Source organism: Alosa alosa, chromosome 21 (genome assembly GCF_017589495.1).
Source record: "Alosa alosa isolate M-15738 ecotype Scorff River chromosome 21, AALO_Geno_1.1, whole genome shotgun sequence".
In the NCBI taxonomy this organism is placed as follows: domain Eukaryota; kingdom Metazoa; phylum Chordata; class Actinopteri; order Clupeiformes; family Clupeidae; genus Alosa; species Alosa alosa.
The window spans coordinates 8,091,928-8,104,427 of record NC_063209.1 but is presented as its reverse complement, the minus strand read 5'-3'; the positions used below and the strand labels follow the sequence as shown (position 1 = coordinate 8,104,427).

Below are 12,500 nucleotides of genomic sequence, written 5' to 3'. Positions count from 1 at the left end.
GGAGGAGGAGAAGGAGGTGGACGAAGAAGACACAGGATCAAAACAAACAGGAAGGCTGAGGCATCAGAAATAAGCAACAGAGGATGCAGCGGAGCAGCAAACGTCACCTGTATCGCAAACTTAAAAATGCATCTTGTTCTTTGAGACAGTGAGACTTGACTATATTTCTTGTTTTTCTGAAAAACAAAACAAAACAAAACAAAACAAAACAAAACAAAGTCAAGCTGCCAACCCAAGCCTCTTATCCCCCCTTCACAATGGGCAGACATGCATTCAAAATTAATAAATAAAAATAGACAAACAAAACAGAACCCACTGTAGGTCTCACTGAACGCTCTCTATAACCTCGACCTTAAGAGCACCCGGAACATGCTGTAAAAGAGGAGGACTGGCGTTCTACGGGGTTCTCCTGACGCATTTGTGTGAGAACGCCTCCTTTGAGATAATCAGGAGAGAGGCAAGAGCAAATGCTGCCTATCTGAAGGAGGATAAAATATATACATCCAAAACCTCTCTGGCGTCAGTCAGACTAGAAGACAGACTGAGAGACTGAGAGAGAGGGAGATAGAGAGAGAGAGATAGAGAGAGGTATAGAGCAAAGGAGTTATAGAGACAGGAGTGAAGAGAGACAAAGAGCTCAAGTTAGAGTGACAGAGACCATAGAGAGTGGATGACAAGAAGAGTGGGAAGAGGTTCCATTGAGAATTGTGAAGAGAAGCAGGGACATACTCGTTTAGCTGTACTGGCTTAAAGGTCACAAAAGAGTCTTTACTGATTCCATAGAGTCCCATAATTGTGAGTAGAAGAATTGGAATCGGTAGAGAGAGATGGGGGCAAATGGAAAAAAAGGGCAAAACAAGAGCGAACTAACACAAGGGGAAGAAACAGAGAACTATGGGAAAAAAGGAGATAGAGAGAGAAAGAATGGATGAATAATGGTTTAGGAAAAGAGGAGGAATGGCTTTAGATCTGTGCAGTTGAACTGGGGTCCCTGGTAGGCCAATGAAAGAGAGAGGGATAGATAGAAACAGATAAAGAGAAAGAGATGGGCAGAGCTACTACAGGTAGCCAATCTCGTCATCTTTGTCATCGTCTTCATCCTCATCATCCTCAATCGCGCCGCGGGGACGGAGTCTGCCTCGTCTCTCCTTCTGTCGGACACGCCCACTCATGCGGGGCTCCTCCTCCTCCTCCTGGTCGTCCAGTAAAATCACAGCGCCTCCACTGCCAAAATCTCCAGATGTCTCCTGGTCTTCCTCTGCTGGGGTTTACACACACACACACACACACACACACACACACACACATACACACACACACACAAATGTACACCAGTACTCAAATGCCACATTTATAAATGTTCACAGACTCTCACTCACGCACCCACCCACCCACACACACACCCACACACACACCCACACACAAAGGGCCGTGCAGGCAGACAAAGCAGAGGTAGAGAAAGCAATTTCTGCATAAAGACTCGATGTGAATGTCGTCTATTACAGCCACAGTCAGCCTCACAGCTGCCACATTCTCCCAGCAGAGCAGCATTGTCAGGGAATCGGAGAATCTTTTCTCTGTGTGTACTGCCTGCATTCCTACCGCTGTAATAAGCTGGTAGTGGAATAATAGAACCACGTATACCACAGGAGCTCCTTGTGTGCATATGTAATTACACACACACACACACACACACACACACACACACACATACACTCATACACACATGCACACATATGCGCACACGCGCAAACACACACACACACACACACACACACACACACACACACACACACACAGATTCACAGACACAGACAGACACACATACACTCTGCATTGTTGCAGTACGGGCACATGTTTGATGATCACAGAGCTGACACCTCCTGTATGTCTGGAGGCATAGCTGTGAACACCCTCTGTGTTTGGCACCTCAGAGATGAACACACACACACAGACACACACACACACACACACACACACACACACATAGGCACACAAGCGTGCCCCAGCTTCTGAGCTTACTGCCTGACAGCCCTGGGGGGAGGTTACACTCCAATCTGGTTTTGTGGTGTTTCCATAAACCTATGTGTGTGTGTGTGTGTGTGTGTGTGTGTGTGTGTGTGTGTGTGTGTGTGTGTGTTGTGTGTGTGTGTGTGTGTGTGTGTGTATGTGTGTGTGTGTGTGTGTGTGTTGTGTGTGTGTGTGTGTGTGTGTGTGTGTGTGTGTGTGTGTGTGTATTTGGCAGACAGAAGTTATAAAGGTGACATTTTAATATAAATCCTCAAGAATTTGAAGCACGTAGGCTTCATGCCTCTAGGTGTGTGTGTCTGTCTGTGTGAGTGTGTGTCTGTCTCTGTGTGTGATTTTCATATAAAATAACATAAAAGAACATCCTCGCTGCAATTTCATATCACGTCCGAATATTTTTGTGTGTATCAGAGAGACAATATTGAGGTGGCAAAAAATCATCTATAGCTTCAGATGCCTCAACTGTATGAAGGCACACATACACACACACATATAAACATACAAACACACACACACTCACATACACACACTTAGACAAACATACCACAGGTGGGGTTGCCTTGCTTCCTGGAGCCGGCGATCTCATTGCCATATTTGTCCACACACCAGCACTGACTCCCATGGCACTGAGTGGCCTTATAGTAGCCCTCATCAGTACACCTGGGAATAGAGGCCCCTGTGGACGAATGAAGAGAAGGAGAGAGAGAGAGAGTCATAGAGAATGGAGTGAAAGAGAGAAAGCAAGGGATACAGGAGTGAAAGAAGAGAAGGAAAAGGGTAAGCAAAGAGAAAGAGGCTAATAAATCGTCTCAGGCATAATCAAATATAATTACATCTTGGAGTAACAGCGGCTGGGGTGTATCATTAAAAATGCATAACTCAATCTCGGAGCAACAAATCAGCGCTGCCTTCCTTTCATAAGAAAACGAGACTCGGGACATCGAAAAAATCATCTCCACTCACAATAACACGGCAAAAAACCCACAGTGTACAGAGAGAAAGAGAAATCAAATTAGATGTAATAAAAAGCGCCGAGGAAGCCGTAGCGGCGCGGCAGCGAACGCCGCGCAATGAATTACCCAATCGCCGCGCGGAGACACCACTCATAAATCCTGCTTAGGTCGACCTATCGGCTGCCTGTAACAGTGATTTCATTTTCACATCCCCTCTCTAACGAGGTGAGTGTCATTAACCCCCCACCCTCATGTCTCACCCTCTCACACACACACACACACACACACACACATGCACCATGAAATTAACACACACACACAAGCACACCTATAGACTCTTGGGTCCATATAAGCGCAGGGGTCATTTCTCAGGGTTTGTTTGCAGGTGAGTTATGACACTATTATGATTATACGTGATTATTGATGTCCATTGGGTGGGATCTGTGTGTGTGTGTGTGAGTGGGGGCTGTGGGAGGCATTGTCGGCGGGCGCGCTGGTTATTGATCGCGGGGGAAAATATCAAGTGCTGCTGCTCATAAATCAGAGCGGAGAGGAGAAGGCCGTAATAATTCAAACCAATTATGAGAACAGACTCCCCCGCTCTCACACAAGAACACACATACACATGGGCACAGACTGGTACACACACATGCACGCACACATGTACACACAGGTACAGACTAATATACACACATATGCACACACACACACACAGACTCAAGCATCTGCACACATGCAAACACTCATGCATGCACACACATGAACACACACATACACACACACACACACATAGCCATCCATAAAAATACATTTTTTGCACACAGCCCTGATCAAGTCACCTAATAGAGGCTTCCGCCGGCTTTGATTCTGAATCCTGTTCATTTCGTTCTGGCACGGAAGACCTGAAACAGAACACGACACAATATTACAAACTCTCTTCCTCTCTCTCCATCTTTCTCTCTTTCTCAGAGTTCCTCTGCTCCCCCTGTTCCTGCACTCACCCTCTGGTTTCTGGAAGCAGAGGCACCACTCGTTGTTGGAGAGCTTGCCGTCTTTAAAGGAGTCGCAGGAGTTAAAGAGCGGCCGCATGCACAGCTCGTACTTGTCCAGGTAGATGGCGCTCAGCTCGGTGTGGTCCAGTAGCAAGTCGTAGTTCATGTCCAGCTTGTTGAACATCCAGCCCAGTGAGTCCTTGCAGATGGGCAGGATGCTGGTGTCAAAGTCTGCAGGGGGAGGACAGAGAGGAGCAAGGGATTGGTTTTTAAATAGAATGTGTGTGTGTGTGTGTGTGTGTGTGTGTGTGTGTGTGTGTCTGTGTGTACTTACACCCACACACACACAGACACACAGACAGACACACACACACACACACACACACACACACACACACACACACACACACACACTCACACAAACAGTCCAACGCACTCACACAGACATAATCATTACTCACGGCCTTGTGAGCTGTCACTGGACGTCTTGAGGTCTCTGTTGGCGTCCTGGTGCAGAACTCCGAACCAGTCCTTGAGGCGGGAGGCCAGGCTGCGCAGGTCACTGTCTGTACATGCTGCAGAGACAGGAAACAACACGCAGAACAGGTTAACAGAGAGGACAACAAGAGCTCTGTCTCGTCGAGAAATAAACATCAAAACTGTGTGTATGGTCCCTTTGGTGTTGAGTGAATGAAACTTAATCTACGCGTGAACTGAATGTCAATAATCCATACCGGCCCATACATTTCCGGCCCCTAATTGTTTATCACAAAACACTAAATAAACAATTACATTCAATATTCAACACAATAGATTTTTCCTTTTTTTTTTTTGCTCTGGCAAATACTCCTTAAGCCACCTCTTCCAGAAGAGATCCGCCATGTATTGGACCTGCCTCCACCTGCGGCAGCATAGAGATCTTCTTCTTGAAAACGCCAGGGGGTAATGATGGTTTTGACCTTAGAAGCAGTAGATGATTTGGAGTTAGTGCCTCTACGTCATTTGGATCGTTGGAAGGGGTGGTGATGGGACGACTGTTGTCCGGCCTCACACAGGAAGGTTTGAAGGCCCTCTTCATCCAAACTTTGGGTGCTTAGGGTGGCATTGAGGATCTTTCTTATGGATCTGATAAGTCGTTCCCACACTCCACCTTGATGTGATGCCAACGGAGGGTTGAAGTGCCACTGGATTCCTCTTTGTAGCAAGATGTGTTCTACCCCCTTTTGCCGTGTTCCAGTCTTGCATTGCCTTCTTCAGCTCGCGCTCGGCCCCCACAAAGTTGGTTCCATTGTCACTGCGCATCTCCAGCACTTGCCCCCTTCTCGCTATGAACCGTCGTAGGGCATTTATGAATGAGTCTGTGTCCAAGGAAGCAGCTACTTCTAGGTGCACAGCCCGTATAGACAAACAGGTGAAGAGGACACCATACCTTTTGACAGTTGATCTTCCACGCTTCACGTCAAAAGGACCAAAGTAGTCCACTCCAGTTCTTGTAAACGGAGGCTCATCTGGGACAAGGCAATTTCTCGGCAAGTCGGCCATCTGCTGCTGGCCTACGGCACCATGAAGACGTCGACACACCACACACTTCGACAGGACTTTTCTGATGGCTGAGTGAGAGTTGGGAACCCAATATCTCTGGCGTAGGTGGGATGGTGGTTGGCCATGTCTCCTTGTGAATAGCCGATGATAAGCCTCAGTCACCCTTAAGTCTTTGGTGAGGATGGTGGGATGTTTTCCTTCTTCTGGCATGGCTGCACGGCTCAGTCTTTCCCCAACTTTAAGAATGCCATCTTGCAGGAATGGATTTAGTTTAAAGATGTGACTCGTTTTCTTAATGTCCTTTCCCTTTTGTAGAGCTCTGATTTCGTCCGAGAATTTTTCCTTTTGGCAGTGACGAATAATTTCCAGCTCTGCCTCCTGAAGATCTGTCACGGTGAGAGATGGCTTGTTTTGGATCTTTGTTTGGCTTCTGGTGACTCTTCTTCTGGTCTGCAGGGATTTTGTGTCTTTGTTCACCATGGCCTTGCTTACACCGGCTGACTGTCGCAAGAAGTTCTTCACCCTCAGGATGTGCTTGTTAGTTGAGTGGAGAGGCATACAGTTTTTCTACTAATGTATGGTCCCTTTGGTGTTGAGTGAATGAAACTTAATCTACGCGTGAACTGAATGTCAATAATCCATACCGGTAAATTCTTTTCTTTGTTTATTCCAAATAGGTGCAGAAAATTGTACGATAGCACATACAAAGACATGGGTAGGCACTGCACGCTAGAAAAACTGTATGCCTCTCCACTCAACTAACAAGCACCAGGTGAACAGAAGGGGCGTGTTTTTATACTAAATTACAAAGAGCGCCCTCTACTGGCATGTAACAAAAAACAGACAACATAATGCTGACCCAAAATATACATAATACAAAATACAGCTACTTGGCCCATACACCGTGAGCTGTACAAACATCAAGAACACTAAATTAGAAAAACATTAATATATAAACAACAGTCAGCATGTAGGAAAGTCACCAGTCACCATCGCATGCAGACAGGGGCACAAAATGTCGAGCAAAATGTAGTCAGCAGTAGCCACACGTTGGCAAATGCCTCAGATGTTTCAGAGTTAATCTACTGCGCCCTGCCCCTGGGCACACCGCCAGTTTCCAATCTTGAGATGCCACTTTCAGAAACCATGGCCATATCCAATCTAATGAGGCAGACCCAATCCAGCAGCCAAATGTTTCACCTGCTCCAATATTAATTTCATCATTCCCCTTTTCTCCTCCACCCGCGCCATCCAACACATTTCAGATTTCATCACATGCACCACAGACGTAGTTTTGTACGGAGTTCTTTTTCTCTTTTTTCTTTTCTTCTTAATGAGTCCACCACTTGACACGTGCATATGACTCCTGCGAAAACCTTGAGCAGCTTCCTGTTCCGGGCGCTGGGAAGCTGTGGTCTTGGAGAGGAGGTTGGGTTCTGATTGATCCTCGGCTAGCCTCGCTGAGAGCGCGCACGCAGGGGCCACCCACTGTGATCGCGATTTGAAGGCCCGCGCCCTGTTTAACGCACCGCACTCAGATAACCTTCTGGAGCAGAGAGAGAGAGAGATAGAGAGAGAGAGAGAGAGAGAGAGAGAGAGAGAGGGAGGGAGAGAGGGCTGAGAAGACGCCTGGGCGGGGAAGCGGTGGGTCTGGGGCGGGCGGGGGAGTGGGGATGGGATGTGACGGGACGGGGGAGAGAACCGTTCCGGAACCATCCACACTCAGAGCCAAGAATCTATCGACTGGCTTTTTGACGGGAAAGATTTCCTCATCATTTTCGCCCAAGCTGTATTTCTTTGCGCTCCATCTTTGACAGGGCCCTGCTTTATTACTTTCTCCATATTGTGCCTCCCAGCAACCAGGTACACTGCACCCATGTTTCTATACTGGGGCTTCCTCTAATAGGTTTATTGCTTCCAGGTTGGTTGGCTTCTCTCCCTCTCTCTCTCCCTCTCTCTCTCCCTCTCTCTTTTCCTCTCTTTTCCTCTCTTTTCCTCTTTCTATCTTTCCTTCGCTCTATCTCTATCCCAGTGTGAGGCAAAGCTCACTGACTCCGGCGTGAAGCACTCAAGTTCACACGATGCACGCTGCTCACCGCCCACCCAGTTGCCGCGGTAACAGTGGCAATGGAGAGGGAGAGAGAGAGAGAGAGAGTTGGTCAGCTCTCCCTGTAGTGAGATCATGAAAGGATGATGAGAGAGAGAGAGAGGGAGAGAAGGAGACAGAGAGGGGGGAGAGGAAGAGATGGCAAGAGAAATACAGAGAAAAAAGGGGAAAAAAGGTGTGTTTGAGTGAGAGAAAGAGAGACAGGTGAGGTCTCCTTTGAAGAAAGGGATGTGCCTTTTTGCAACACCACATACTGTCTCAGGAAAGCTGTTTCAACTCTGGATAATAAGAGAGAAAACTTCTGTTCACCCTTCAGATGAGTTCTTACTGATGTTTCCAAAGATCAATGGACCATTACTGTTGTGTGTGCGTGTGTGTGTGTGTGTGTGTGAGTGTGTGTTTGCATTCGAGTGATAACTACATCAGCACAATACAAAGGGGAAACAAGCCACTAGCATACCAAACGCATCCATGATTGGGTGTGAGATAAAGACAGAAATAAACACAGATATCATTAGAGATGGCACACACACTGAGGCAAAGATTGACTGAGGAAGAAGAAAAGAAGATAAATTAGAGGATTGAGACCAGAGAGAGAGAGAGAGAGAGAGGGAGAGAGAGCGGGAGAGAGAGAGGGAGTGTGTGTGTGTGAGAGAGAGAGTGTGTGAAAGAGAGTGTGTGTGTGAGAGAGAGAGAGAGAGCAAGAGAGAGAGAGAGAGAGAGAGAGAGAGAGAGAAAGAGAGAGAGAGAGGGATGGAGGGAGAAGGATGACAAATCACCAATCAGCACGGTTTTAGATTGCACCCAGCCACCACCTGCTGCCGTGACATGAGAGAGAGAGCATCGCCACAGAACCTGTCACCACGGTGGTCTGGGTGGAGTGATAAAAAGAAGTGACACAGGGCCAAAAATGATGAAAGAGAGCAATGGTGGGTGGATGGGGTGAATGAGAAAGAGAGAAAAGTGATGGTGTGGGGAAATTGTAGCTAACGCCCCACACCTGAGGAAGACACCTGGGGGTAAACAGCAGATGCGCAAGAAGCAGTGTCACCATATGTGTGTGTGAGTACATAGGGTGTGTGTGTGTGTGTGTGTGTGTGTGTGTGTGTGTGAGAGTCTATGTGTGTGTGTGTGTGTGTGTGTGTGTGTGTGTGTGTGTGTGTGTGTGTGTGTGTGTGTGTGTGTGTGTGTGTGTGTGTGTGTGTTTGCATGTTGCAAGAGGCTTGACGTCAGCTAATTACCCGTAGAAATGCTCCTCTATGAAGTGAAGTCTGGGTACGGCTTTCAACTAAAAACTCTCCACTCTGTTTAGCCACAGCTACACTTACTGAAAATGAATGTGTCTCTCTTTGTGTCTCTGGGAATGACTCAGACAACAGGGAAATGGAGAGCTAAGCTCTAAGATAGAGAGAGAGAGAGAGAGAGAGAGAGAGAGCAAAAAAGCAGTGCAGAAATGGAGAAAGAGAGTGAAAAGGAGAATTAGAGGAAAGATAAAGACAGTGCATTTAAGGTGTGTGTGTGTGTGTGTGTGTGTGTGTGTGTGTGTGTGTGTGTGTGTGTGTCGTTATCTGAAATTGAACTGTGGATTTCTGCTTGTGTAATTTTTCTCTCTGTGTAACCTATACGAATCACGGTGATGGATAGCACAAAGATAAAGATGGTAAACAAGATTCTGCATGTAATCCTATCCATTCAGTTAGGGACTTAGAGAGATATTTATTTAGCGCTGAATATGTAATTTTCTTGTGTGTGTGTGTGTATGTGTGTGGTGTGTGTGTGTGTGTGTGTGTGTGACACTCACACAGACAGACACACACACACACACACACACACACACCTAATAAACCACGGAAGTGGTAGGTGTTTTGAGCACATACAAAGAATAGGCAACTCAATTCTCACTGGCCATAGGGAAACAGATTAGTAATAAGTCGGCCCTCTTCCCAAGCAGCCCCTATTCCTGTGCAGAGGGAGCACATTATGCACTGAGCAAGCAGCAGCAGACTCCACGCACTGATAAGGGAATGGAGGGACACAATGAAGTTAGGAGGAGGAAGAGAAAAAAATAAACATGCACAGTGAATGGAGGCACACTGGAACAGGCCACAGTAGCTTAGAAGGAAACATCCAGGACAAATGGAGCAGGGTAGACAGTTAAAGCAACAGCAATAAAGTGGGGAACTGCATTAAAACTGAGAGAGAGAGAGAGAGAGAGAGAGAGAGAGAGAGAGAGAGAGAGAGAGAGAGAGAGAGGGAGAGAACAAACTTCTTTACAACTGGAGAGAAGGGGAGAGAGCGAGAGAGGGAGAGAGAGTGGGAGAGAGAGAGAGAGAGAGGGAGGGAGAGAACAAACTTCTTTACAACTGGAGAGAAGGGGAGAGAGCGAGAGAGTGGGAGAGAGAGAGAGGGAGGGAGAGAACAAACTTCTTTACAACTGGAGAGAAGGGGAGAGAGCGAGAGAGGGAGAGAGAGTGGGAGAGAGTGGGAATGAAGAACTGCATTAAAACTGGAGAGAAGGGGAGGGAGAGGAGCGCGGGAGATATGGAGAAACATAGAGATGGAGGGAGATTGGGGAAGAGAAAAACAAATGAGAAAGATGGAGAAAGAGGGTGCGAAAGCAATAAACGAGACAGAAAGAGATAGGGATATAGGAGAGAGAGAGAGAGAGAGAGAGAGAGAGAGAATGAGAAAAATGATGGGGGGAGACAGAGAGAGAGAGAGAGAGACAGAAAGAGATAGGGATATAGGGAGAGAAAGAGAGAGAGAGAGAGAGAGAGAGAGAGAGAGAATGAGAAAAATGATGGGGGGAGACAGAGAGAGAGAGAGAGAGAGAGAGAGAGAAAGAAAGAGATGGGAGAGAGAGAACAACAAACAGGAGCGACAGCGACACTATCACCACCACGCTCGGCGCCGATCGGCTCTGCTGTCGCCCTCTGATCTCTCTAATCACACGTTCCTCACCTGCCTGGAGCGCACACGCTGCTCCCCACACCCACACCCACACCCCCAAATCTTAATAAGATCGCATGCAGATCAGCCCCACATGAAAAGGGAACGCCGGCTTCCTGGGCCGGGATTAGGAAAAAAGCGTGAAAAAGCGTGTACGCGTGTGCGCCCCATAATCACACGCTGCAGATAATTATTATATTATCGCAGAGCTTATAAAACATGGATAATAGTGCAATAACAAAAGAGCGACGCTGCGGTTAAATCCCATAACGCACAATACATCGTAGAGGAGTGAAGGGAGTGGTTGTGCAGGGGAGAGAGGGACGATCCATCTTAGGGGTTATATAGAACACGCTAGAACAATAGTGCGCCATATCTGAGCCAGGCAGAGTGGGCAGTGGACAATAAAACACGTGGTGGATCATAGCTGACTACATTAAAACAAAATGTGCTGTATCAGGGATAATGAGGTTGGAACAGGGTGTGTTTGGTTGTGCTTGTGCGTGAGAGAGAGAGAGTGTGTGTGTGTGTGTGAGTGTGTGTGTGTGTGTGTGTGAGTTGGAGAGGGAGAGAATTTTTGCATACTGTGCATGTGTGAGTATGTGTCTACAAGAGACAGGGAAAGAAACAGAAAGCGAGAAAGAGGCTTTTGCATATAGTTTGCAGTGTGTGTGTGCATGTGTGTGTGTGTGTGTGTGTGTGTGTGTGTGTGTGTGTGTGTGTGTGCCAACACAAACAACAGAGAGTCTGAGTCTCCCTGTGAAATGAGATGCAAACAGAGACGGCCAAGGAAGGATGATCCGTTGGGAATAATTGGAAACAGGTGCCCAGCAGGAGGAGTGTGCCCTGTGGAAAGACTGGATCAAGACACGTGTGTGTGTGTGTGTGTGTGTGTGTGTGTGTGTGTGTGTGTGTGTGTGTGTGTGTGTGTGTGTGTGTGAGTGTGTGTGTGTATAACACACATAGAGGGAGCCCTTTAGGGAAAATGAATATTTTGAGCCAGATTTCTAATTTGCGCATGAATAAAGGTTATGTACACCTGAACCTACCTCTGTGTGTATGTGTGTGTGTGTGTGTGTGTGTGTGTCTGTGTGTGTGTGTGTGTGTGAGAGGGACACAAACCTTCCACTATGTCTATGTTGCTATGTTGTTGTGTGTATTTGGCTGGAGAGAATTCAGAGACAGGGAGACACAATCTCAGAAAATGATGGCCAACCCAACAACCCAATCACACAAAGACACAAATACACACACACAATGACCAGGAGCTTGTTATCAAAAACCAAGTAGCAGGTGGCTGCCTGGCTGAAGGTCCAGTTGGTCTTAGTAAACTGCCAAAACTAAAGTGAAAACTCTCTCTCTCTATGTCTCTCTCCCTCTCTCACACACACACACCAGAAATGGGAAATCTGAGGTGCATTCAAATTCCTTGAACAGAGGCGAACGTTCGTGGCGAGCATGTTTGTATGAACAGATAAATTTGAATGATTTTGTGTAAACATTGGTTCCAAACAAGTCTCCGTCCAACTCCCAATATATTTGCGGAGAACTACCTCCTCAGAGTGTTTGCGAGTGTTTGCAAATGTTCACTGAAAACGGAAGGCAAACAGAAAATTGTTTGTGAATGCTTGCCTGTTTACGAATTTGATTCACCTCTGGCTTAAGAAAGTAAAGTCCTACGTACCATGTATTGGTTCTACCTGTGCATCTAAAACAGGGGATTTCACTAATTAGCCAATCTACCTGGCTGAAGAGTTGAGCTAATAAGAATCAGCTGTTTAATATGTGGAGGGACTTTTTTTTTTTTTGGAACAAATATATGGTGTACTTTCTGAAGATGGGTTTCCCATCTCTCTCTCTCTCTCTCACACACACACACACACACTCTGCCGAATACACACACCACCTTTTTAAGACCTCTTAACCTTT

At 46.8% G+C, this 12,500-nt stretch overlaps 1 protein-coding gene across 5 annotated transcripts in view; it reads right to left on the bottom strand.

Annotated features, from left to right (window-relative positions):
• Positions 1 to 12,500, bottom strand: part of spock1 (SPARC (osteonectin), cwcv and kazal like domains proteoglycan 1) — a 196,357-nt gene that overhangs the window by 1,261 nt on the left and 182,596 nt on the right. For 3 of the 5 annotated variants that reach the window (XM_048231446.1, XM_048231443.1, XM_048231444.1), the window contains 5 exons: positions 4,435 to 4,548; positions 3,983 to 4,204; positions 3,821 to 3,883; positions 2,573 to 2,704; positions 1 to 1,261 (listed from right to left, as the gene is read on the bottom strand). The exon at positions 1 to 1,261 is cut by the window's left edge and continues 1,261 nt beyond it. In XM_048231446.1, the coding sequence (XP_048087403.1) occupies positions 1,059 to 1,261; positions 2,573 to 2,704; positions 3,821 to 3,883; positions 3,983 to 4,204; positions 4,435 to 4,548 (734 nt within the window). In that variant the 3' untranslated portion in view covers positions 1 to 1,058. The remainder of the gene's footprint in view (positions 1,262 to 2,572; positions 2,705 to 3,820; positions 3,884 to 3,982; positions 4,205 to 4,434; positions 4,549 to 12,500) is intronic. The other 2 variants (XM_048231447.1, XM_048231445.1) reach the window with 1 other exon arrangement.